This window comes from Mustela erminea, chromosome 3 (assembly GCF_009829155.1).
Source record: "Mustela erminea isolate mMusErm1 chromosome 3, mMusErm1.Pri, whole genome shotgun sequence".
Classification (NCBI taxonomy): domain Eukaryota; kingdom Metazoa; phylum Chordata; class Mammalia; order Carnivora; family Mustelidae; genus Mustela; species Mustela erminea.
In genome coordinates this window covers 81,658,402-81,685,537 of record NC_045616.1, presented here as the reverse complement: position 1 = coordinate 81,685,537, position 27,136 = coordinate 81,658,402, and the positions used below count along the sequence as shown (strand labels likewise).

Genomic DNA, 27,136 nt, shown 5'->3' with positions numbered 1-27,136 from the left:
TCTCTCCTTGTTCTCCCAGACCATATCATATGAAGTAAATTGCAGACATTGTAACATTTTTTTCTGTAAATACAGAATATCTATTTTTACATTTTATTTAGTTTAAGTAGGAAATACAATCAAATCATAACTCAGGCATTATCTCATTCTCACCCTGGTCTCCTAGCTACTGAGTTCTCATTCCCAAGGCCAATTTAATGTTACTGATTTCTTGGGTAGCTTTCCAAACATAGTCTTGTATATATGTACGTAAACAGATACATGTAGTCTCCCCTGTTTTCTCTTCTACATAAACCCTAGTATACTCTTCACACTCTTCTGCACGTTTTTTTCACTTAGTGGTATTTTATGGCAGTTATCCTCATTAGGGCTTCCTTTATATCGTTTTTAGGTTTCTTAATTTTGTGAATGTAGGAAAATATGTTTAACTTAATTCATTATTAGTGTGCTTTTGTGGTATTTCTAATATTTTGTTGTTATAAACAGTGCTTCCGTGAATAACCTAGTAAATAATTCCCACTTGAATGTTTTTTGTTTAAATTTTATTTTTAAGTAAACTCTGTACCCAGTGTGGGGTTTAAACTTAAAAACTTGAGAGTTGGTGTTGCCCATTGTACCAACTGAGCCAGCCAGGTGCCCCTTCTCATTTGAATATTTTATTTTATTTATTTATTTTTTTTAAGGGGGAAGGGGCAGAAGGAGATGGGTGTGGAGCTAACTTGGGGCTCAATCTCATAACCCTGAGATCATGACTGGAGCCGAAATCAAGGGTCGGATGCTTGGGGTGCCTGAGTGGTGCCGTCGGTTAAGTGCCCGACCCTTGGTTTCGACTCAGGTCCTGGTCGCAGGGTTGTGGGATCTAACCCTGCTCAGGCTTCATGCTCCGTTTAGAGTCTGCTTAGGATTCTCTCTCCCTGTCCTCCCTTTTCCCCTTTCACCTGGTCGTGCTCTCTCTCTCTCAAATAAATAAATAAATCCTAAAAAAAAAGGTCAGATGCTTAAACCATAGAGCCACCCAGCTGACCCCTAACTTAAATATTTTAAACTAACATTTCAAATTACACATACAGCAAGAGTGTAGAATTTAGAATAATACCATGAAAATAGGTAATTGAAATTAGATTGTCCAGTTAAATCCCTTACACACATATCCTGCCTTTGCTAAAATGAATCTGAATTTTTAAAAAAATTTCCTTTATTTCCTTTAAGTAATCTCTACAACTAGTTCAGGGCTTGAACTCATGACCCCAAGATCAGGAGTCATATGTTCTACCAACTGAACCAGCCAGGCACCTTGAATCTGAATATTTATTTATTTATTTATTTATTTATTTATTTATTTATTTAAGTTTTTTGTTTTTTAAAAATTTGACAGAGAGTGATCACAAGTAGGCAGAGAGGCAGGCAGAGAGAGGCGGAAGCAGGCTCCCTGCCAAGCAGAGAGCCTGATGCAGGGCTTGATCCCAGGACCCTGAGATCATGACCTGAGTGGAAGGCAGAGGCTTAATCCTGAGCCACCCAGGCGCCCCAGAATCTGAATTTTTATTATGAATACATAATGGCAGATAGGTTTGTAGTGGCTAGTAATCTGTTTTGGACCCTGTTACTTGCTACCTCAACAAAGCATGGTCTCATGGAAGGTAGAGTACATCCATCTGGCCTTACCTCAGGGATATGTGATGATTAACACTAACACTAAGAAGGCTTCTAAAGTCCTTGGAGAAAAATTACTTTGTAAATCAGATTGGTAGGCTTTTCAGGGTCTTGTTTTATTTGTTTTCTGAGCTCTAAGATCATAATAAGATTCTTCTTATATTCTTTCAGAAAGAGGATTTTGTGTACTTGGTGACCTTTGTCAGTTTGATCATGGAAATGATCCCCTCGTTGTTGATGAAGTTGCTCTGCCAAGCATGATTCCTTTCCCTCCACCTCCTCCTGGGCTTCCTCCTCCACCACCTCCTGGAATGTTAATGCCTCCCATGCCAGGCCCAGGCCCAGGTCCAGGCCCAGGCCCTGGCCCAGGCCCAGGCCCAGGTCCAGGTCCTGGCCACAGTATGAGACTTCCTGTCCCCCAGGGACATGGCCAGCCTCCGCCTTCTGTTGTGCTTCCCATACCAAGTAAGTACATGTTCATTAAATATTTTGTCCTTTAACAAAGAATTGTATTTAGAAGAACCTCTTCACTAACTTGACACTGGGTTTAAAGTTTTTGAAAGATAAATTAATAATAGAATTTCGAATATATTCCTGTAATTAAAATGTTATTCTTTATTCTATCCATTGTTTTATTGTATTATTTATAGTACCTTGAAAAAATCTTGGGTGACAGAATCTTGCTGGTTGACGACATCTTAAGAAATCCAGTTGTTTTGAAGATGTCAGAAAGAACATGAAATTTCCCAGTCTTTAAAGAATATCTCTTTGGGGGTGTCTGGGCGGTTCACTTTGGTTAAACCTCTGACTCTTGATTTTGGCTCATATCATGATCTCAGGGTCATGAAATAGAGCCCTGCAGTGGGCTCCACACTCAGCAGGGAATCTGCTTGAATTCTCTTTGCCCATCCCCCCACTCATGCACCTCCTCTCCCTCTCTCTCGTGTGTTCAGATAAATAGATCTTATGATGGTATGTATGGTATACATACTATTATTCTACTTCTGTGTATATTTGAAAATTTCTCAGATAAAAGACTATAAAAATTATTTTAATTTCTAGAAGAACTTATAAAAAGATGTGAAGAATGGGAATATTTCTGTTTAAAAATGAAATCCGAGTGTCATTTTCCCCCAACATTTTGCTATGAAAAATTGCAAACTAACTGAAAAGTTGAAATAACTTACATTGAACACCCATATACTCACCATCTAGGTTCTATGATTAATATTTTACTCTATTTCTATTATCACATTATCTTTTTATCTCTCCCATTATTATTTTTTATTCATTTCCTAGTATGTTGCAGACATCAGTACATTTAAACATGTTCCTGCTGTATAGAACTTAAGAGTTCTATAGAGCTCTACTGTTATTCTAGGAGTGTCTGGGTGGCACAGTCTTAAGCGTCTGACTCTCGATTTTGGGTCAGGTCATGATCTCAGGGTGCTGGGATGGAGCTCTGCATTAGGCTCCTTGCTCACCGGGGAGTCTCTTTGAGGATTCTCCATTCCCCACTGAAGTTTTCTTTTTCTTTCAAATAAATCAGTAAATCTTTTTTTTTTTTTTTTTAAAAAAAAAAGGAGCTTACCATTATGCCAGAAAGATTGTTCGAGTTCCTTGTCAGTCATTTTTCATCCCTGCTCCCCAGAGGTAACCATCCTGCTTTTTTTTCACCCTAGAATTATTTTGTGTGTTCTAGAACTAAAATGTCCTCTTAATTATGCAATTTACTGTGCTGAAGCCTGCCTATATCAAATTCCTTAATTCTGTTCTGTGCCAAAGTAGGTACTTCAATTATGACTATTCCTAATTAGTTTTAGTATAGTAGGTATTTTTTATTAGTTAGGAAAACTTTCATGCTCTACCTTTTTCTTCTTCTTCTTTTTTTTTTTTTTTTTTTTAAATTCTTAGGACCACCCATAACACAGTCAAGCTTGATAAACAACCGTGACCAGCCTGGGACAAGTGCAGTGCCCAATCTTGCACCAGTGGGAGCAAGACTACCTCCTCCTTTACCCCAGAACCTCCTTTATACAGTATCAGAACGTAAGTAAACATTGCTTTTCTTAAAATTGCTGGAGTATAAAAAAGCTAAGTTTCAATGTCATGCTTTAAAAAAATACAACTTTTCTTCTTATGGACTATGGACTATGCCGTATAAAAATTATATTTATATTTATATTCATATTCATAAGGCAGTTTACTTTGTGATTATGCTATATGGCTGTATTTTAACTTGTGTGCCAGTAGAAGGAAAGAGTAAGGCCTTCTGCTGTAGAGGAAGCAGCAACATTTAGTATCTTCTGAAGTACATGTATTTTGAAGCTTTAATCTCTTCTAAATGATATTTATTTTGGAGCTTGTGTTAAAAAATTGAACTGTGATTGAATTTCCAAAACATAAGGCTTATCTTCTAAGGGTATACAAAAGGTTGGATAAAATATGCTGAATAATTTCTTAACTTGTATGCTGGAGTGACAGTTGAGAGCATCACTTAAACTGTAATATTTAGTGGCTATGCTATTTATAACATTTCTTTTTAACTATAATAATTTGTTCTTAAATCTTGGTTTTCTGATTTCTTAGGTATTTTTGTCATTATTTTTAGTTTATTTAAAGCGTTTTGAAATATTCCTTTCTCTAAAAACATAACAACAAGGTGATTGGTTGTTAAAAGTGTTAGATTTTGAGATTTTTTTTTTTTTAAGATTTTATTCATTTATTTGAGAAAAGAGTGAGAGAGAGAACATGAGAAGAAGAAGGGTCTGAGGGAGAAGTAGACTCCATGTTGAGCAGGGAGCCTTATGTGGGACTTGATTCCAGGACTCTGGGATCATGACCTGAGTCGAAGGTAGACATTTGACTGACTGAGTCACTCAGGTACTGTGAGATTTTTAAAAATTTTTTTTTAAACAGAGCTATGTAGTTCTATGAATAAATTCATCGTTTGTGCAGTGTATTATCATAAACATTTCTTCATCTTTATGATGTCATGGTAAGGCAGTTCAGCAATATCATGAAGCCCAGGTTTAAATCCTGTTCCATTACTTACTTTCATTGTCATCCTAGACAAGTTACTTAACTTCATAGAATGTCAGTTTTCTCTTCTGTAAAATAGGAATAATAATAACATTACTCACCTAAAAAGCGTGTTTGAGGAATAATTGCTTTAATACATCTATCTAGAATAGAACCTAGCTTCTAGCAAGCTAAATATAAAGGTTAGTTTTTATAATACTATGGTTACTATTGTCTCCTTAAAATGCAACTTTGCTGAAATCAAACAATTATCTTCTCTTTGTCTACCTCCATTATTCTTGTGTGTCTTTATAAATTGAAATAACACCCATTAATCACCTAGAATTGAAACCTTGACATGATTGACTAATTGCTTTGCTTTATTTATATTGGTTAATTAAGAAATCCTTTCTCTTTTTCTTTGAAATACCCCATTCTGTTTCTACTGTGACTTCTGCCCTCATCAACACTTGAATCACCTGACATTTGGGTTATTGCTATGATCTTGTTGACTCCATTATGTTTCAGTCCCCATCAGTCACATCATATAATGCTGCAATGCTAATTTTCCTGAGAAAACAAATCAGAACGGTACCTCATGAGAACTCTGCTGTGACCACAATTTCCCCCTGAATTGCATATATATGTTTTTTATAAGTAGGCTCCGTGCTGAGATTAAGAGTCTGAGGCTCAGCCACTGAGATACCTAGGTACCTCTCCCAGATGATTGTTGAGCCCCTCCCTATAGTTTCTCTTTCTATTATCTACCCTGCCCTTTTTGGTAATCTCTTTTTTCACTCAACTCCCACATGTAGCTTCTCTAGTTACGCCAATTATACCTTGTCTTTGCCCCCTTGTTGTGGCTCAACTTTATTTTTCTGTCTTCATTCTAATAATTTGCTCTCTCTCTTCTTTCAAGGCCTAAATCTTCTAAGTACATGGGGAACATTATTGCTCTGTTGTAAACTCCTACAGGACTAAAAAGAATTTATTACATATATGGCATATAATTGTACACAGGCCTACTGTTAGATTTCTTTTCATGGGTGTTAATTTTATGTTCAGCTGAGCTTTAGAACAGGAACCACATCTTAGTATCTCAGTCTTCTAACTACTGTAGTGTCTTTTCGCAGAACGTGTTTGTTTCACTGCTTCTCTTATTTTTTTAAAAAGGTTTTATTTGTTTATTTTAAAGAGACAAAATGAGAGAGAGAGAGAGAGAGCACGACACGGGGGAGGGTCTGAGGGAGAAGCAGACTCCCTGCTAAATAGGGAGCCCAATGTGGGACTCAATCCTGCGACACCAGACCCTGACCTGAACTGAAGGCAGTCGCCCAACCAACTGAGCACCCCTTTTCTCATTTTTTAATCAGAGAAACTTTAAACAAAAAAATAAAAAAGGATGTATAATGCATTCCCATATACCTGTTACTCAACTTCAACATTCATCCATCCTGTATCATTTATTCTCCCCAAATAATCTCTTAGCATTATTTCTTAATGCCATTAGACTTGTAAGTACAAAAAATGGATTATTTATCTGAGAGTTTGTTGCAGATGGCACATTTTCTTACTGTTAAATTTAGCATTGTGATTCACAATAAAAATTCTATTTTGTTTTTAAATTTTTTAAAAGTCCGACAATTACCATTTTTTAAAATATCGTTAAATTTAACATTGTGACTTGCTCTAAAAATTCCATTTTGATTTTAATTAATAAAAATCTGGCAGTGGTCATCATCTGAGTGACTTAGCTTCATTATTATTAATGGAGCAAATATTTATTGAATGCTTTCTATGTGCCAGGCACTGTGCTACGTGCTTGAGAGCCAAGATGAAAAAAGGTAAACTCCTTGTTACTTGAACAACATTTTTCTCTTTTTAAGAAGCAAAAATATTTTGTGATATATTAGTAAAGTCCTTTTAAACATAAGTTCCAAACTTCTGTTTTAGATGCTGGTAAACATTTTTAAGAAAATTTTGGGGAGCAGTACAGTTAGCAACTTTTATTTGCCACATTAGGGAATTGTATATGAAAATATCTAAGATCATTTCAATTTAAAAAATAAATTTTTACATTAAAATAAAAGATAAAAGGCTGTCCTTTTATATTTGGTTTTATGAAGTATTAATTACATTTTTTCCTTCTTTTTGTCTCAGACCAGTAAAAGGTAGTAACATCCTTTCAGCATTTGTGAATTACTGCTTTAGAGGATAGTCTCTTAGTTTGAATCACCGGTTTAAAGAGACTTATTTGGTTGGTAACTGAATGTTTTGAAATTACAGAATTATTTTTATCAGACAATTTAAAACTTCCTACTATGCAAACTACTCTTTTCCTTATTTATTTTAAAGATTTATATATTTTAGAGCGAGAGAGTACGCACATGTGAGTGGGAGGAGGGGCAAAGGGAGAGGTAAAGAATCTCAAGCAGCCTCCCCACTGAATGTGGAACCCAATATAGGACTTGATCTCAAGATGCATGAAATCAGTACCTGAACTGAAATGGAGTCAGATGCTTAACTGACTGAGCCACCCAGCAGCCCTTCTCTTCCTTTTTTAAAACTTAAATTTTTATTCTAAAATTTATACAGGAATTTGAAAATGTAGGGGATAGTTTCTGATCTCAGTGTAAATAGAACTTTTTTTGGGGGGGCTATAATATAGTTTGTTATTCATAAATTTTTTTGTATCTTTTCACTTGATTTTAAAAAGTTTTTTTTTTTTTAAGTTCGTTCTTTGCAGATAAATTGAATCTTTCAAGTTGTTCAGGTATACTTTCCTCAATAGTATAATTGGTAATTTTTAAAAAATTTAGAACTTGACTTCAAATGAAGTAAAAAAACTATGTTTACAATGTATTAGCTCTCAAAGTTTAATAAGTTGGGAAAGTTTAAATTATGGATATTTTATTATCAATATTATCTTTAAAATTCATAACACAGAAAATGTTATAAGTGGAATAGAGTGTATCAGATGGTATTTCTGAAAAATATGTCAGTATAGACCCGAATATACAGAGAAAAATGAAATCTGGAGTTTTAGAGGTAAAAATAATCTGCTCAAGGCTAGGTACTGGGAATATACAGATGAATAAGAAATGACTCTTCCAAGAAGCTAAAAAGCCAATAGTGGAAAAGAAATGTGTTTATTAAAAAAAAAAACAAAACACCAAGTATAGTATATTTTGCTGTTATGACTAGATGAACAGAGTGGCTTAGAAATACAGGTGACAAAGGAACTAATTCTGTCAAAATTAAAAACCATAATTTTGGCTGCAATTATTACTTGTTTTGGAATGGGACCATTGATTATTAACTGAAGATAATAAATTATATCCACCATGTAAGTGGGTAGGATATCAGTGGCTCCTGGTAATGCTATTTAAAAGGTGACGTCAAATGGATATAGTTTAGAAAAAACTCTGAAATTTTGTTGTTTCTTGAATTAAAAATGTCACAGATATTCTGAAAGGACTTAAATAATAGATGTAATTGAAATTTTATAGAAAGAGAGCAATATCACAACCCCTATTAAAATCAGCTATTATGGAGTGCCTGGGTGGCTCAGTGGGTTAAAGCCTCTGCCTTTTGCTCGGGTCATGGTCCCGGGGTCCTGGGATCAAACCCTACATCGGGCTCTCTGCTCACAGGGGAGCCTGCTTCCCCCTCTCTCTCTGCCTGCCTCTCTGCCTACTTGTGATCTCTGTCTGTCAAATAAATAAAACAAACTTTTTAAAAAAATCAGGTATTTCCTCTGAAGTACTTAAAATATTTTACCTAAATTTGAATTAACCAATTCACTGTGTACATTTTTTGTTTTCACAGTACCATTTTCAAGTATATTCCTTTATTCCCTTAAATTCAACCTGTTTCTTAAGTTTCTTTGAAGAAGACATAGTAGAAATATTTTATGATTGCTAAGCTCACTCTAAGGAGTGTGTGAAAAAGTAATAGAGTATAATATCTTGTATTCTACAGATTGATTTTTAGGTTAAAGGTAGTTATTAGTCTTCAAATAAATTTCTATCAGTTATCTTTGTGTTTCTGACAATATATTTTCCTGTTACCAACTATGTAAAATTACTGAAACACTATATTCCTACTAAGCTTGGGATTCCTCATTTAATTCTGTGGAATTAATTAATTAATTAATTAATTAATTCCCAGTGCAGAATCATGGATTTTGATGTCTAGAAAAGTATATCGATATCTGGTAGAGTCACTGAATATTGTCTGGGGTTTCTCTCCCCATATGTTTTACTTTGGTTTTCTTATATTCAGTATCTTACTGCCATATTTCAACATACAGACTTTCATCCAAAATACTTGTCATTGGGATACTTGTAATAAATAAGTTTTCATTCTTTCTTTAAATGACTCTTTATTGAGTTCCTGCTATGCACCAGGCACCATTTAGGCCCAGGAGTGTTACATGGTGTGCCAGGTACCTTGGATTCTATGATAAATATGGCCAGTAATTGGAAGGTGTAGCTTTTTTATTTTCGAATTGGGGTTTTAGTTTAAAACTTAAGATTTTTCTCCTGGCAATACTCTTAATGACAAAATCAGGAAATTACGGAGTAGCTAAAATTTCAGTGTGCTGAAAGACTGTCATCACGTGACTAGAGTTAACATTAAGAATGTAAAAATTTTGCTCTCAGGCATGTAAGATGTACAAAAGACTTAAGATAGGAGCATAAACTTGGGATGTATGCAGTTTGAAATTATCTAGTCATTCTCTTTCCCAATCAGAACTAAACTGAATGAATATAAATTGTGACCATCTCGTCTTCACCGATATTGTAACCTAGTTGATTTAAGAAAAACTTATTTTGGAAAATTTCTGATATACACCAAAGGAAAACAAATACTGCAGGAGTCTTTAGGTACTCAGAGGCTTCAACACTCCTTGATATAATATGGCTAATCATGCTTCATCTATAACTCACCCCTCACTTGATTATTTTAGAACCACCCCCAAATGTAATATTTCATCAGTAAAAACTTCAGTGTGTATCTTTCAAAGATAAGGATTAATCATATACCATCACAGTACTTTATCTCATAGTCCCAAAATATTTATATTTACTGTTGTCAAATATCCAGTCAGCATTCATATTTCCAAATTGTACGATAGGTGTCCTTTCATAGCTGATTGATGTGAAACTGCATCCAAACAAGGTTATGTATTACATTTAGAAGATACCTTTCTTAAGTCTTTAAATCTTAAACAATTTCCCTTACCTCTTTTTTGGTTTTTCCTTGACATTTATTTAAGAAACAGATCATTGTCCTGAATAATTTTTTCATATTCTGTGCTTGGCATATTGCATCCCCTCGTGTCATTTAACACATTTCTTCAGGCCTCTATATTTCCTGGAAATGGGGGGCTAAATTTGGAGACTTTAGGTTTACGTTGTTGTTTTTTTTTGGTCATGAATATTTTATTGATATACTTCCTACTTCAGTATTTTATGATGTACATAATGTGGAGTTTTTTCATTTGCTGTAAATATTGATCAGTGTGTACAGGTGTTTTCGTTCTGATTCATCCACTTTAAAAGTTGCTTATGGTTTCAGCAGCCATTTATGACCACTGCTTAGATATGTTGTTTCATTAGGGGTTAAAAAGTGTGATTCTAATTCTGTAATTTCTTGTACGTTAATTGACTGGCATTCTACGAAGTGAAACTCAGTAGTGTTAACCATTTGGTTAACCTGAAATGCAGTTTTTATAGGAAAGACAGGATAAATACTTGTTTCCTTTCATTTGTCAGTTTTCAGAATAATGACCTGCTTTTCTAGTATCTTCCAAAAGGAATCATTATGAACTCATGGATTTTTTAAATTTTAATTGTAATTTTTAAAAAAGATTTTATTTCTGTGAAAGAGAATGAGAGAGAGAGAGAGCATGGGGGAGCGGGCGGTCAGAGGGAGAAGCATACTCCCCGCTAAGCAGGGAAGTGATGTGGGACTCCATCCTGGGACTCAAGGATCATGACCTGAGCCAAAGGCAGTCGCTTAACCAACTAACTAGCTACCCAGGAGCCCAAACTCATGGATTTTTTTTTTTTCAAACTCATGGATTTTTAACATGTTTAATATGTTTCACCCCATTGCATCCTTTTTGGTGCTCACATTGTTTCATCTTTGACCATGTTGGCTCCTGCAGATTTTGTTTTTTGACACACCTAGTGTTAGATAGTTTTCTTGCTTCTGGAAGCACAATGTATATATATATGACAGTATACCAGGTTCATCTTAATTTTCTGGCCAGACTTAGAATCAGCTTTTTTATCTAAGGAAGCTTTTTGTTTTTAAATAGTATTTAGAGATTTCAGTAGTGTTGTTGAAGAACGTCAGGCTTCATTTGAATAAACAGCCTTCTTCCTGAAATGAAATTCATGCTGTCATGCATGTTGAAAGGACATTGTGCAAATTAGCCTTTGACTTCTAGTTCTCATATGGACTGAGAATTCACTTCCCCATTTTTCTCTTTAGTATACTCCTTAATTCTGTAAGAAATTCTGCCAATAGGTCATTCTTACAACTGTTATTAGATGCTTGATCTATTAGATTGTTTTTTAACATAATGATTGAAAGAGACTTTTTTAAAGGTAAATATTGAAAGAATTGGTGCTAAGTGCAGTTTTGTGTCTCTATACAGTATGATTTGTCACTTGCACCTTTGCTTCGCATGTAGAAGGATGGTAAAATGTAGTACCTCTATTTCCCTTCTACATTTCCTATGAAATCAGGTAGTTGCTTTGTGGCTTGTTCTGTTAAAGTTTATTAAAAATCTTTTGGAGGGGCACCTAGGTGGCTCAGTGGGTTAAGCCGCTGCCTTCGGCTCAGGTCATGATCCCAGGGTCCTGGGATCGAGCCCCGCATCGGGCTCTCTGCTCAGCAGGGAGTCTGCTTCACTCTCACTATCTCTGCCTGCCTCTTTGCCTACTTGTGATCTCTCTCTATCAAATAAATAAATAAAATCTTAAAAAAATCTTTTGGAAATTTATAACTTTTAAGGACATTGATTGGGTGTAAAAAAACTTCTAAATTCGTTTTATTTTATCTTTTGCCACATTGTGAGTGTATGACTTTAAGTATAAAGTACTGAGTAATTATTGTAAATAGGTCTCTTGGGGTAATCAGTAGAATAATAGTAGTAAGTGACTGATGAAAAAACTGCTCCTTGATACTTCTTTTTAAATCCTGTTGTATCAAATTTGACTTCATTTTGTCAGACATTCTTCCATTAATAAATGTGAGCACTAAATGTCTTTTCTTTCAAAAAGTGTTTCCTAATATCTGAGGTAATTTCATAAATACACTGATTGGTCTGTGTATCTGGGGTTTTGTCCTTTTTTCTTTGTACTTATTATCCATCTGCTAAGGGGTAACAAGTTTTCACTATCTTGTTTAGTTTTTCTCTTTCGAATGTTTCTTATTCTCTGTGAGGGTATGTTCTGGTGTATATGTGTGTGTGTGTTTAATTTCTTTTTTGATCTTTTTTCTGCTGTCAGAAATGGGAGTATGTTTTGTGTGAACCTGAAATTATGTGAGTTTGAGGAGAAGAGTTTTTGTTTTTAATGGGTATGACAGTCTTCACAACTACATGTTTTATTGGATACAAGTCTCTACCGTCTCAGGGTTTCAGGGCACCTTTGTCTGATAGTGTGATATGGTTGACTGTTTAGTTTTGGGTATGGTTAGCACATAGTTTTTAGATTACAAAAGATGGAGATTATGCAGTCATACTATCTAATTCTTGCTCTTTATACCTCAGTGCATCCCAGCCCAGTTGTATGTCTTTTTCTTGAGTTAGGAAGAATCTCAGTAATACCTTTCTTGACTGCCGTTCCCATGGATGTACTTTCTCTGTTCTTGGCTGAGGTCTCAGGAAGTATGGCATTACCTGAGAAGCTTGTGACTCTCATTCCCAGCTGCCCTCCTATTCTTTCCTCTGTAGGACAGCCCATGTACTCTCGTGAACATGGTGCTGCTGCATCTGAGCGACTTCAGTTGGGGACACCGCCTCCTCTGTTGGCAGCTCGTTTGGTGCCACCTCGAAACCTCATGGGATCCTCCATTGGGTACCATACCTCAGTCTCCAGCCCCACCCCTCTGGTCCCAGGTAAGCTTTGCTACAAATGGCCATCCACCTTTTTGATCTTTTGTACCACAGCTTGCCAGCCTAAGTGGTGACTGGCCTACTGATCTACTGTCACCGATTCCTATTAAACCTCTTAGGTTGTTTTCTTTCCTTTTTCTTTGCTTCTTTGATTTGTCCCTAGTGGTTGCTAGATGATGAGGCCTCCTGTGTGTCTGTTACCTCTGGTGTCCTCTATATTGAGTTTTAGTGCCTCAGGAACAAAAGTCATGCTAATTCTTTGAACTAATTTTTAATCCAATAAATAGGAAGAGGATATGTAGTTGAATGTTTTCTAATCAGTTTTATATTTCAAGAAAAACTCAGTTAATTTTTTTAAAAACAAACATCTGATTTCTTGGTGATCAAGGGTGAACATCTTTTTCCCCCACTCTGCTCCATGTATGGACTGGCTGTGTATAACATAGTGATTTCTTGAAAACTCTTCCCTCCTACCTACATGTACATGTTGAAGACCTATGTGGAGTGCTTCATGGGTGTCTCATGAGGTTTTTAACATTTCTCCTTTTGCCTTTGGATCTCCGTTCATCGTAATTAACTTAAGGACTTTGAAGTTTCTAGGAGTTCTATATATTCTCAGGAATTAGAGAACAAGGTCATTTGATTATGTAACTTCTTTAAAACTCTCTGCAGCTGTAGGAGATTTAACTATAGGAAATCTTCTGTCAAGACTACCAAATGGTAACTGAAAACTTTTTTTTGTAATAATTTGCCGATCTTCTGCTTTGAATCATGGAACTCATTGGCCATTAATAAGGATCTGAGTGTCTCTTACCTTGTAGCTGAAACTTCCTATGAATGTCATAGAGAATTTTTCCACTAAGAAAATTAAAAAAAAGGTGCAGGAACTTCTGAAGAACAGTAGGGAAAACCAATGTCTTCACTTAATCTTAACTGTTCTTTGATTTTATGTAGGATAAAGAAGATGTATACTGTTTAGAGATTAACACTCAGAATTTCTTTAACACTAACAAAATATTTAGCATTAGAATTGTAAAAATTAAGTATTTAGTTTTAGAGAAAACAAAGGGAACATGATAAAGGTGGCATTGATGTGTGGTGGTAGGGAGTAGAATCGTGATTACTTTTAGACATAGAAAATTCATCTTACTTATTTAGCTGTTTGAAAGAAAGCATTTGAAATGTTCTGTGTATGAAACCAGCTATTGTATCTGCATTTTAAAGTGTAGATAACCAAATTAGCAGATTGTTTTTTTACCCCTAATTAAAAGAGTACCTAGAAATTGGTGAGGCATGATAACTGAGGAAACCCAACCAGTCCTTTATATATGGTGTTTATATATGCTCATGCTTCTCTTAAAAATGTTCATTGATGTTAGGATTAGGTGATGGATATAGAGGATAAAAATGAATAGGTAAATAAATGGAACTCTCTATGTAGTCAGGAATGGATCTGTGTATCTGTGTTTTGGGACAGGAGCATTTTCAGTTCTTTCACTTCTAACAGGTATATCTATATACTGTAATTCAGATATATATGTATAGGTCAATATATTTGTTGAAGAAAAATATTTTTTGCAGTTGTTTGTTTTATTAATGAGAAATTAACTTCTCTCTGATTTGTTACGTGTTTTGTTTTGTTTTCCCACAGATACGTATGAACCAGATGGTTATAATCCAGAAGCTCCTAGTATTACCAGTTCTGGTAGATCTCAGTACAGACAGTTCTTTTCGAGAACACAGACACAGCGCCCAAACCTGATTGGCCTAACATCTGGAGATATGGATGCAAATCCAAGAGGTGAGACTGCCTCATACTTACTTTGATGCTTTTGTTACACAGGAGTTCAGTATAGCATTCCGACCTCACTAACGTCCGGAGTTACGTATATATTGTCTTTTTGAAGAGTGCTATGTAATTATATCAGATAAATGTGTTTGAATAACTGTATCTCCAAATTTTATTTTAAAGCTATAATTAGAATATATTTATTTTAAAATAAAAGTAATACTCATATTTTTTAATTCTTATTTTTGTAGATCTTTAGGCTGGTTTAGCTGTTTACTGGGCACTGTGTTAAATATTAGGTAAAGAAAGATGAAATGACATGGTCCCTTGCCCTCAAAGAACTGATCACTTAAGGGCCTACTTTGTATCCTATGAGCTGTGCTTCACACTAATAACTGAGAATCTGAAACACTGCAGTAAAATTATCATTTGATGTTTTTTAGTATTTATGATTACAACCCTATGTCTGGACCTTTGCAAAGAATAGTTGCAAATTTTAAAGACTAAATGCAAAAAAAATAAAGATAAATGCAAGTATTTACCTTAAATATGTGTTGATGTCATCCTTTCTCCTTCCCTCAAAAAGGGAAGGCTAGAAAGTTTAATGACATTCCAGTTCTTCTTACTTGTATAGTTTGATTTGTAATATTTAATTTGAATTTGAATGACTGGCCATGGGCCATCCTAATAGTATTTTTCTGTTTTAATTATATGGGTATCCTTTTTCCTGTTCTTACCTTCTTTCCTATCTTGCTTTTATTAACTTTTCTTTAGTGCATTAATATCAGTGTTACTACTGCAGACTAACAGTTTTGTGTCAAGATGAAGCCAAATGCTTTTATATGTATGAATGTCTTTTATTCCTTTCCTATAACTCCTTGAAAAATGGTACTATATTTATTCTCTTTTTATAGATAAAGACACTGAGGCTTAGAGAGGTTAAAGATCTTGCCCGAGGTTACACAGCAATTAATGACAGAACTGGAACTTGAACCCAGGCATATCTAATGAAAAATGTGCTTTTACCTTCTGTACTATAATGCATAAATTATTACCAGATTATTTGAAATTAGTGGGAAGATCATATCCTCAGAAATTCATGTTTTCCTTTTGCCAGTAGTCTGGTCTTCGTGCACATTCATGTATAGTAATTCATGGATAATCTCACTCAGATAGAAGTCTTGTGGTTTTTGTACAACAGGCTTGGTTTGTCATGTTGGCAAGTCACCAAAATTCTAGCTATATATCTCTTTCCTTATAAAATACTTCAGTGAAGAAAAGCACTGAGCAATGTTAAGAGGTAATCATAAGTGTTCTAGGGAAAATATAACGGCATCTCAAATTCTAGAATGCTTTATGCCATCACAATTGCTATCTTCTCCATTAGGCTTCTAAAAACAAAGGCTATAACAGGGCAGAGACCATAGTTACTTTATTCACTGATTTACACATAAGGTCTAATATAATTGTTGGAGCTCTAGCAACTGCTGAAGAAATAAATGTTAAATGAATGAACTTGCATCACAATTTCCCCGTCACACAGTGAAATGGAATATACTACCCCCACCCCTCATTCTTACCCTAACTTCTAGCCCTACATGTTACTCTTTGCTGTGTTTTACCTTGGTGGAGTTACGAAAGTTAAGGAGAATATTGAGACTATATCAGGCGTAGATTTGTGTTACTTAATTTTTTATTCAACACACCTCTTCCTGTCCACAGATAGGCCATTGTAAGTTCACTTTCTCTAAGTATTTTAGTCGTGGGACGCCTGGGTGGCTAAGTTGTTAAGTGTCTTCCTTCGGCTCAGGTCATGATCCCGGGGTCCTGGGATTAAGCCCTGCATCAGGCTTCCTGCTTGGTGGGAAGCCTGCTTCTTTATCTCCCACTCCCCCTGCTTGTGTTCCCTCTCTCGCTGTGTCTCTCTGTCAAATAAATACAAAAAAATCCAAGTATTTTAGTCGTAAATGTTGTTAATGAAATATACCAGTTTATAGTATTGGCTTTGGATTTTCCTCCCAGCTTTTGAGTTTGAGAACTTTTAAACCTATAAAAAATAAAGAAATGCAATAAACACCCGAATACCTTCGCTTAGGTTCACCATTTGTTACGTGTAGTCACCTTTGGGTGTGAATGCTTGCTTGTATACATGTACATTCTTCTTTTTCTTCTTCCTTTCTCCCTTCACTTTTTTTCCTTCAACTACTTGAAAGTATATTGTAGAGATTGAGCCCTTTGGATCCTTTATTTTACATCCAAGAGTAAGGTGTGGTCCTATATAAGCATAGTCTCGTTGCTATACTTAAGAGAATCGTAATTCCATAGTAATAATCCTGTCTGAGTGGTTCAAGTTTTTGTTAAATCATATAAGAATACAAATAATTTCACTCTATTTATGGTGCTAAGTTCTTTGATTGCTTGCCTGAGGTGATAAGTATTAGATCTGTCCTTTGTAGTGTAATCATTTGTGGAGTGGTACTTTGGCACCACATAAATATCTTGCTCTCGGGGTACCTGAGTGGCTCAGTCAGTTCTGCTGGAATTCAAATTCAGGTCTTTGACTCCAAAGCTTGTATTCTTTCTTCTAAATGATGTGCTTCCAGGGGCTGCTGGGTGGCTCAGTCATTAAGTGTCTGCCTTCAGCTCAGGTCATGATCCCAGGGTCCTGAGATCCAGGCCCACATCCAGCTCCTGTTCACCCAGGTGGCTGGGAGTCTGCTTCTCCCTCTCCTCTGTCCCCCTTGCTTGTGCTCCATGCACATGTGCACACTCTCTCTCTCTCTCACACGTGCCTTCTCTCTTTCTCTCAAATAAATAAATTCTTTAAAAAAATTTTCTAAAAAATCTTGTTCTCTAACAATTTTCTACTGGAGTTTTAAAAAAGTTTTTTTTTTTTTTTGCATTCTTTAAGGATCCTTGCCCGAATCAGTTTTTGATTTATTTATTTATTTAAAATATTTTATTTATTTATTTGACAGAGAGAGAGATCACAAGTAGGCAGAGAGGCAGGCAGAGAGAGGAGGAAGCAGGCTCCCCGCTGAGCAGAGAGCCCAATGCGGGGCTAGATCTCAGGACCCTGAGATCATGACCTGAACCGAAGGCAGAGGCTTTAACTTTAACTGAGCCACCCAAGCACCCCCCTGCTTTTTAAAAATATTTTATTTATTTATTTGACAGAGATCACAAGTAGACAGACAGACAGGCAGAGAGAGGAGGACTGAATCAGTTTTTACATTGGAGTTGCCAATGACTTTTTAAACTTGGATATTGTATTTTTAACAGAGGAGAAAAAAGGAGGCCATTGATAATTTTTTCTTTCTGTTAAGCATTTCTGAAAAGGAAACGGTAGTTGGGTGCTATTCACTTTGCTTTTTTAGCTTTTAAGCTAAATATTTTAATCGTTTGAAATTCCCCCAAATACTGTGCATTGTTAATAATGTTAATTTTTCTTTCCAACAGCTGCTAACATTGTCATCCAAACTGAACCACCAGTTCCTGTTTCAATTAATAGCAACATAACCAGAGTAGTTCTTGAACCAGATAGCCGAAAAAGAGCTATAAGTGGTTTGGAAGGGCCGCTCACCAAGAAACCTTGGCTTGGAAAGTAAGATAATTTGCTACTTAGTAACATCTACTTGGTGTTTTTGTTATTTTTGTGTGCATTAGTAAATTCATAAAATTAAGAGTTGTCATTAATGAGTTTCAAACTATGTGTCTCAAAAGTTAGGGTTCCCAGAGACATCATTAGAACATCTTAAAAATGGAAGAGCTAACAGAATATTAATAATAGATACTAGTAATTTATATTTGCTACAAATAGGTCTAGCCCAGTATTAATTATCGAGACACTGAAAGTGAATAGAAAAGAAGAAAAACTTAGGTATTTTTGCGGAAGCTGAAAAACACTTCATAAAAAAATGATGTTCTTTCCTTGCTTTAACGTTAGACTCCTTGGTAATTGTGGTGGATCTTTTTAGTATATGATTTTAAATCTCATTTGGGCCTCTTTCATTTTATGATCTTTTGCCATTCAGTTTTCTTTCTTTCTCTCTACCTCTTCTGTTCCTATGTAACGAGGAAGATACGAGAATTATTTAGTAATTGCTGCTGAAGAACGTTAACTAATTTCCCAGGAATATAAGAATGTCTTCCAGATGATGCTTTAATACATATAAACTTGAATTATTTGTTGACCTTTTCCGTGACTAGGCATAAGGTGGGGGAATTAATCAGGATCTGTTAATATTCTTTTCAGGCAAGGGAATAACAGTCAGAGTAAACCAGGATTCTTGAGAAAGAATCAGTATACAAACACCAAATTAGAAGTCAAGAAAATCCCTCAGGAATTGAACAACATTACCAAGCTCAATGAACACTTCAGCAAATTTGGAACTATTGTAAACATCCAGGTAAATGTGGCTAGGTTGGTGACAGAATTAATGTGGTTTTATGCATTTTTGAAATATTCTTGTCCGTTCACTTTGCTTAAATGAGCCATTAATTAGTGTGATTATCTCTGGTGCATGTTTTAAGCTCCACTGTATAGCCCTTAACCCAACTTCATGATGAAATTGTTGAGCTGAATTTTTTTTTTTTTTTTAATGCATTTGTTTCTTATCCTCAACTTCTTCCTGAAAGACACAGAGGCTAGTTGGTGTATTTTTGTTCATAGTGCTATTCCTGGACAAATGACTTTCTAATCAGCTTTATTAGTATTCTAATTAGGTAGGTGAGATTTTTGTTAATTTCTAAGATTGTAATTTTGTCTATTGAATGACTTATATTGTAGTGAAATACTAATTTTGTTAAGGATGGTTCTACTCTTAAGAATTTTTGGCAGTGTAACATGTTGTCTAATATCTCATAAATAGTAACTTTTGTATTCTGTCTCCAATTTATGAATTTGTGGTTGAGTGTTATGCTGTAATTGAGAGTACTTGAAGGCCTCATTAATTTTCCATTTCAGTTAGTCACCCCTGTTAGTTAATGTTGTCATCAAACCAAAATGTGATTTATATAACGGAGTTTAAAAAATAGTATTAGGAAATTTGATATTTCAAAGAACTCAAATCTTTTTGAAAGAATTTTTTTTTTTTGGAGATTTTTTAAGCAGTTTTTGTTCCCTGAATGTAGTACATGTTTAGTTTTATAGATGATTTGGAAATACATTAAACAAAAGTGGAAAAAAAATCACCTCAATCTTATTACTTTTGCAGTAACAATTACTAATATTTTAATGAAAAGACATAGTGTTTGTATGGAAGAACACATATACGCACATATACACATGTTCTCTTTTTAAAAATACACTCTTTAAGAATATATACCAAATGTCTCTGACTACCTTTTATCTCTTACATGTTTCCTAGGTCATGATTGTTTATAGCATTAAGAAAAATAAGATGGCTTGGGCGCCTGGGTGGCTCAGTGGGTTAAGCCGCTGCCTTCGGCTCAGGTCATGATCTCAGGGTCCTGGGATCGAGTCCCGCATCGGGTTCTCTGCTCCGCGGGGAGCCTGCTTCCTCCTCTCTCTCTCTCTGCCTGCCTCTCTGCCTACTTGTGATCTCTCTGTGTCAAATGAATAAATAAAATCTTTATATAAAAAAAAAAAGAAAAAAGAAAAATAAGATGGCTTAATGTAGTTTGGTAAATGAGTGTTGTCTGGTTTCCATTAACACATATCACAGACTTTGTGGCTTGAACAGTAAAAACTTACTTGGGCGGAAGTCCAAAATCAAGGTGCTGGCCAATTTGGTTCCTGATGAGATTCTCTTTCTGCTTTGCAGATGGCCACTTTCTTGCTGTGTCCTTGAATTATGGAAGGGGAGGGAGATCTCTTTCTCTTTCTATAAGGCTTCCAGTACCATCTGATTAGGGCCCCACTATTATGATTCTTAACTTTAATTCCTTCCTAAAAGACCTATCTCCAAATGTAGTCATACTGTGGGGGCTTAGGATTTCAACATAAGAATTTGGGAGGTGGGTCATAAATCAGTCCCTAGCAATAGACTATAATTTATTTACTTTTCTTCGTTTTGGGGAATTTCTGTTTTTGTTGCTTTATGTAAAAACAATGCTGTGGTGAGCCTCCTTGTCGCTGAACCTTCATTATTTTTTTATGATGAATTGCTGAATTAAAGGGAGTTTTAAGACTTTTTATTTGAGCTGCCAAATTGTTCTCCAAAAGGGTTGTGCCAGTTGATACTCCTAAATGCACTGTATGAGGCATCATCAGTACTGTAATATGGATCCATTAAAATTTTTTTAGCCAGTTTTGTAAGTGAAAAATTATACTTGTTTTAATTTCCTTTTTTTAAATAGGTTTCTAATTTGTATAGATCTTTTGCATTTTGTTGTTGTTGTTGTTGTTGTTGTTTGTTTGTTTGTTTTTTGGATATACTTATTGTCTTTGCCTGTTTTTTATGAAGGCATTTATGGTAGTGATTTTCTAAGCCACGGCTTGTCATATATATTAAAAATACTTTTTCTATTCATCATTTAGTTTAGGGCATATTTGGAATGACAGATTTTAAAATTTTATGTGGTAGAATCTACTATTCTTTGTCTTTATGGATTCTACTTTTATAGGAATGCATAAAAAGGTTTTCCAAACACTCAGATTATACCCATACCCACCTTTTTTTCTTTTGTGTTTTTATTAGGTTTTTTGTTTATTATTGTAAAATAGTTTCTTTTTCTGGAGTTTATTTGAATGTAAGATATCCAGAAGGGATCTAACAACTTTTCCCCAAGTGGTTAGGTAACATTATTAGGATTATTTGGTGAATAATAGTCTTTTATGTATAATTTTGGAAAATATGCATTTTATCTTTTAGAGGGATGGAGAACTTTATTTAGAAAGCATTCAGAGTGGATTTCAGCAGGCTGTTTACTTTTTTAAAATATATATATATATTTTTAAAGATTTTATTTATTTATTTGACAGAGAGAGATCACAAGTAGGTAGAGAGGCAGACAGAGAGAGAGAGAGGGAAGCAGGCTCCCTGCTGAGCAGAGAGCCCGATATGGGACTCGATCCGAGGACCCTGATATCATGACCTGAGCCGAAGGCAGTGGCTTAACCCACTGAGCCACCCAGGCACCCCTACTTTTTTTAAAAAATATTTTTAAAATTTATTTGACAGAGAGAGAGAACCACAAGCAGGAGGAGAAGCAGAGAGAGAGAGAGAGAGAGATGTAGGCTCTCCACTGAGCAGGGAGCCCGATGCAAGACTTGATCCCAGGCAGCCCTCTTCTGTACTTTTGAATTATTTATCAATAGTTTACTTGAATTTAACTGTTTGTTAATTTCTGTGGGGTTTTTATTGATGCTTTTGTTTTTTCTTACAGGTTGCTTTTAAGGGAGATCCAGAAGCAGCCCTCATCCAGTATCTTACCAATGAGGAGGCCAGGAAAGCCATTTCCAGCACTGAAGCAGTTCTAAACAATCGATTCATTCGAGTTCTGTGGCATAGAGAAAATAATGAGCAGCCAGCACTACAGTCTCCAACACAGCTACTCCTGCAGCAGCAGCAAACACTTAGTCACCTGTCACAGCAGCACCATCATCTGCCGCAGCACCTTCATCAGCAGCAGGTGCTGGTGGCCCAGTCTCCTCCCTCAACAGTACATGGGGGTATCCAGAAGGTAATCCATTGAATCACAGAGAATGACAGGTCCTCTAGTCCCACCCTGATCTAGATCATTATTTCTCAGTTTGGGTCCTTACGTCTTCTACATTAAAGCCACTCAGTTTTATCTGCAGACAGCAGCATCTCATCTCCTCAGAACTTATTAGACATGCATTTTCTTGGACCTCACCCCACCTTATTCAGTCAGAATCACTATGGTTAGTGCCTAAGCAAGCTCCAGATGATTTTTGGGAACCTTGAAGTTCTAATGCTAGTGTTAATTACCTGGGTACAAATTCCTGGGCCTTATCTCCCCAAACTGACAGAGTCAGTCTCCAGGTCTCCAGTCTCCAGGAGGCCCATAAATCTACATGTTTAAAGAAATATGCTTAGTGATTCTTCTCAACACTAAAATGTAGTAACTGTCCACTACCAAACAACTTTGGATCTAGAACTTTTGCTTTGTTTTGTGTTAGAATCAGTCATCCTTATACCCACTCTTCTGTCTTAATTTTTCCATTTAGAAAACTCTTTTAAAATGCCCTTAAAACTTTCTAGAACTGAAACGTAAACTCCAAGAAAATGGGGATTTTTGTCTGTTTTACTCATTCTGTCTTGCATGCCTAAAACAAGGCCTGGCGCTGTTTGATAGACTTGAATGACTAGATGAAGGAAGGAAAGAACAAACTACTGTGCAGTAGAGCCATTCCAATATTGATGATAATGATAAACCTTTTCCTAGTGTTCTCTTGTTTCAGTTAAATGCATTCAGATTTTTAAAAAGGAATTCTTATCATACATAGTCTTCATTCATCATCCTTTTTATTTGCACCTAAACCTGGATTTCTTTTGTCTCTCTCCCTCTTCATGTTAGAGCTCAAAGGCAAGTGCTTCCCCTGGATGTTGGCCACATGGTGTATTAAAGTGATACTGTCACCTTTGTGATCTATTAGACCCAGTTCTGTTATTGTTAAAAGCTACCATTAGTTAAAACTCCCAAATCCCTGAAAGGGAACATTGGAAAAAATCATTAGAAATTTTTATCTGTATGAGCATATATACATATATGCATGTATTTTGGTATGACATTTTTCAGACATCCATAGAAGTATGGATAATGGCAATCATTTCTATATCTACCACTTAAAAAATAAAACTTATGGGTAATTGAAGCACCCTCCCTTCTCATTTCCTTATTTTCTTCCCATGGTAATCACCACCCTGAATTTGTATTATTCCTGGCATTTTAAAAACTTTGACCACATATGTGCTTATTTTGTGTGCAGATGATGAGTAAACCGCAGACATCGGGTGCCTATGTTCTTAACAAAGTTCCTGTTAAGCATCGTCTTGGACATGCAAGTGGTAACCAGACTGACGCATCACACTTATTGAGTCAGTCAGGTGGTGCTGGAGAGGATTGCCAGGTCCGTATTACAGATTATTTAAAGCTGTTTAGTGACAGAGAGAAATTAAGACATTGACTTTCATCCAGATTTGTAATGTCTTGTTTCTTCAATCAAGGTAAATGTGAGAGCTAACCTGAGTGTGGCAGGTAGACTTATCTAATTTCCGTGATTATGCTAGAAATGGGCAGTTAAATTTTTTTTCCTACTCAAAGTGAAGTAGAAATTTGAAAATTTTAACCACTTATTAATAGGGAGATGTCGTTCTTAGTCTGTTTCTTTTCCTCTTTAAATAAGAACATAATGAAGAAGATTCTGTTGTAATCGGAAGTCAAACTTTGGAATATATTTTAAGAAGTTTCTTTGCTTTAGGAATATATCTGTATGGTGACTTTCCACAATGGTGATTATTTCAAAGAGGGCCTGAAAAATTCTGAAAAGGAACAAGGAGGTACTAGCGCTAGCCCTACTAAATGGTAAAAAATATTATGAAGTCTGTATAACCAAGTCAGTTGATACTGGCACATGGATAGACTAAGAGAACAGAATAAAAGACAAGAAACAGACTCGCTTGCAAAAAGGAATTTTTAGATGTCAAAACAGTATCTTAGGCCAGTGGGGAAAATATGGACTTTTTGATTGATGGTATATGGATAACTGGATAGCCATATAGAAAAGATAAAATTAGATCCATTTTTAAGTTACATAATAAGCTAGGATAATTTCCAAAAAGATCTGATATTTAGATGCCGATGGAAATGCCATGAAAGCAAATTTGGCAGTGTCTGGCAAAATTATGTATACATTTATTCTAAATCAGTAGTCCTCCCCCTCAGAATGTATGCCAAAAGTATATTTGTCAAACTATGAAAAAATATATGTACAAGACTAGTAGTTGTAAGCTCTTTATGATAATAGCAAAAGACTGGAAACAACCCAGATGTCCATCAGTAGAGGACTAGTTACTTAAAATGTAATTGTACATTCATAGACTAGCATATGTGCAACTTTACAATGGAAAGAGAAGTATCTTCATATGAACCATGCGGTGATCATCAGTATGTACTAGGTAAAAAGAAGAGTAAAATGGAACAAAACATATATAGTCAGCCCTGTTAGTATAAATAAGTAGGTCCAATGAACACATATAAATATTTGCTTATTGATAGGAATAAAAATTCCTAAAACTAATTTGAAAAAATTTTTTTTAATTTCTAAAATTTAAATCTTGATGGTTACAACAAGAAAAGAAGAAACTAGACAACTTTGACTATGTCTGGTTTTGGAAATTTGTCTTGGAACCATGTAAATGGTGAATGCAGTTATAAAATAAAATGAAAAAATTCATCTCTAAAAATTAAAAAGAAAAGACAAATTGACTGATGTTTGCATAAAAGGCTTTAAAACACAGTTACTTGACTATATATTCATAGTGAGATAAACCCTGAGGACAAAAAGCAATTAAAAAAATTTATTTATTTGAGAGAGAGAGAGAGAGCTTACCACGAGTGTATATGAGCACATTGTGGGGATGGACAGAGAAAGGGAGAGAGAAAGCCAAACAGACTGTGCACTGAGCTTAGAGCCTGTCCATGACCCTAAGATCACAACTTGAGCTGAAACCAAGAGTTGGAAACTTAACCAACTGTACCACCCAGGCCCCCCGACAAAAAGCAGTTTTTAAAAAGTATTTTTTTTTTTTAGAGATACTGTTTATCTGTTTGACAGACAGAGATCACAAGTAGTCAGAGAGGCAGGTAGAGAGAGAGGGGAAGCAGGCTCCCCGCTGAGCAGAGAGCCTGATGCGGGCCCTGACCCCGAGATCGTGACCTGAGCCAAAGGCAGAGGCCTAACCCACTGAGCCACCCAGGTGCCCCTGCAAAGTATTTTTTAACAGTCATGTTGTTGGCAATGTTGGTATTCTGAAGCTGGTTTGTGAGCATTGTAGGTTAAATCAAATGGATTATATTGTCACTGACAACTGAGATTTTTTTTTTTTTTTTTTAAAGATTTTATTTATTTATTTGACAGACAGAGATCACAAGCAGGCAGAGAGGCAGACAGAGAGAGGAGGAAGCAGGCTCCCCGCCGAGCAGAAAGCCCGATGCGGGGCTAGATCCCAGGGCCCTGGGATCATGACCCGAGCGGAAGGCAGAGGCTTTAACCCACTGAGCCACCCAGGCGCCCCGACAACTGAGATTTTTAATGTGGTTGAAAAGAAGTATATGGTAGATGAGGTTAAGTAAAAACACTGTAGTCCTGCTTTGAATTGAAACTATGGTTGATCCTTGAACAACTTGGATTTGAATTGTGCCAGGTCCACCTGAACATGGAACTTTAGTATTTACTTTTCTATATACTTGTCTATCTGTTTATGGTTTTATTTAAATTAAGTTAGTTAACATGTAGTTTATTATTAATTTTGGGGTAGAATTTAGTGATTCATTAGTTGCATAGAAGACCAGGGCTCATTACATCAAGTGCCCTTCTTAATGCCCATCACCCTGTTGCCCCACCCTTCCACTTCCTCCCCTCCAGCCACCCTCAGTTTGTTCTCTGTAGTTAAGAGTCTCTCCCTTGTTTTTTTATTTTATCTTATTTATTTATTTGACAGAGAGAGATCACAAGTAGGCAGAGAGGCAGGCAGAGAGAGGGAAGCAGGCTCCTTGCTGAGCAGAGAGCCCGATGCGGGGCTCAATCCCAGGCTCAGTCTGGGATCATGACCTGAGCCAAAGGCAGAGGCTAAACCCACTGAGGCACCCAGATGATTTATCTCCTTCTTCATTTTTATAATGTTTTATTTTTCGTTCACTTCCCTTATGTTCACATATGAGTAAAATCATATGGCATTTATCTTTATCTAACTTATATTTTGCTTAGCATAATGCATTGTAGTTCCCATTGTTTCAAATGACAAGATTTCATTCTTTTTTTTTTTTTTAAGAATTCTTTCTGGTACACGGTTATGTTTTTAAATTTATTCAGATAAGTTTATTTTATTTTATTTGAAGATTTTATTTATTATTTGAGAGAGAGGGAGAACACGAGCAGGGAGGAGAGGAAGATGTAGGCTCCCTGCCGATTAAGGAAACCTATGGGTGGCTCAATCCCAGGACCCTGAGATCATGCCTAAGCCAAAGGCAAATGCTTAACCAACTGAACCACCCAGGTGTCCCATAAGATTTCAGTCTTTTTGATGGCTGAGTGTATATACACACACACAGACACACACTCCCCCCACATCTTTATCCGTTCATCTATTGATGGACGTCTGGGCTCTTTTAAATATGAATTTTTAAAATAATTACAGTAAAGACTGTAAATGTATTTTCTCTTAGAATTTTCTAAATGTTTTCTGTAATTTATTATCGTAAGAATACAGTATGTAACATACAAAGTATGTGTTAATTGTTCATGTTATCAATAAGCCTTCTGGTCCACAGTAGGCTATTAAGTTTTGGGGGGAGTCAGAAGTTAAATATATGGATTTTTGGCTGTGGGG

The 27,136-nt window shown here is 35.7% G+C and overlaps 1 protein-coding gene across 5 annotated transcripts in view; it reads left to right on the top strand.

Moving 5' to 3' along the window:
• RBM27 (RNA binding motif protein 27) overlaps positions 1-27,136 on the top strand; it is an 87,889-nt gene that overhangs the window by 27,966 nt on the left and 32,787 nt on the right. For 3 of the 5 annotated variants that reach the window (XM_032336284.1, XM_032336285.1, XM_032336283.1), the window contains exons 7-14: positions 1,825-2,118; positions 3,568-3,702; positions 12,647-12,811; positions 14,460-14,609; positions 18,057-18,201; positions 18,853-19,006; positions 21,948-22,244; positions 23,515-23,655. In XM_032336284.1, coding sequence (XP_032192175.1) covers positions 1,825-2,118; positions 3,568-3,702; positions 12,647-12,811; positions 14,460-14,609; positions 18,057-18,201; positions 18,853-19,006; positions 21,948-22,244; positions 23,515-23,655 — 1,481 coding nt within the window. The remainder of the gene's footprint in view (positions 1-1,824; positions 2,119-3,567; positions 3,703-12,646; positions 12,812-14,459; positions 14,610-18,056; positions 18,202-18,852; positions 19,007-21,947; positions 22,245-23,514; positions 23,656-27,136) is intronic. The other 2 variants (XM_032336287.1, XM_032336286.1) reach the window with 1 other exon arrangement.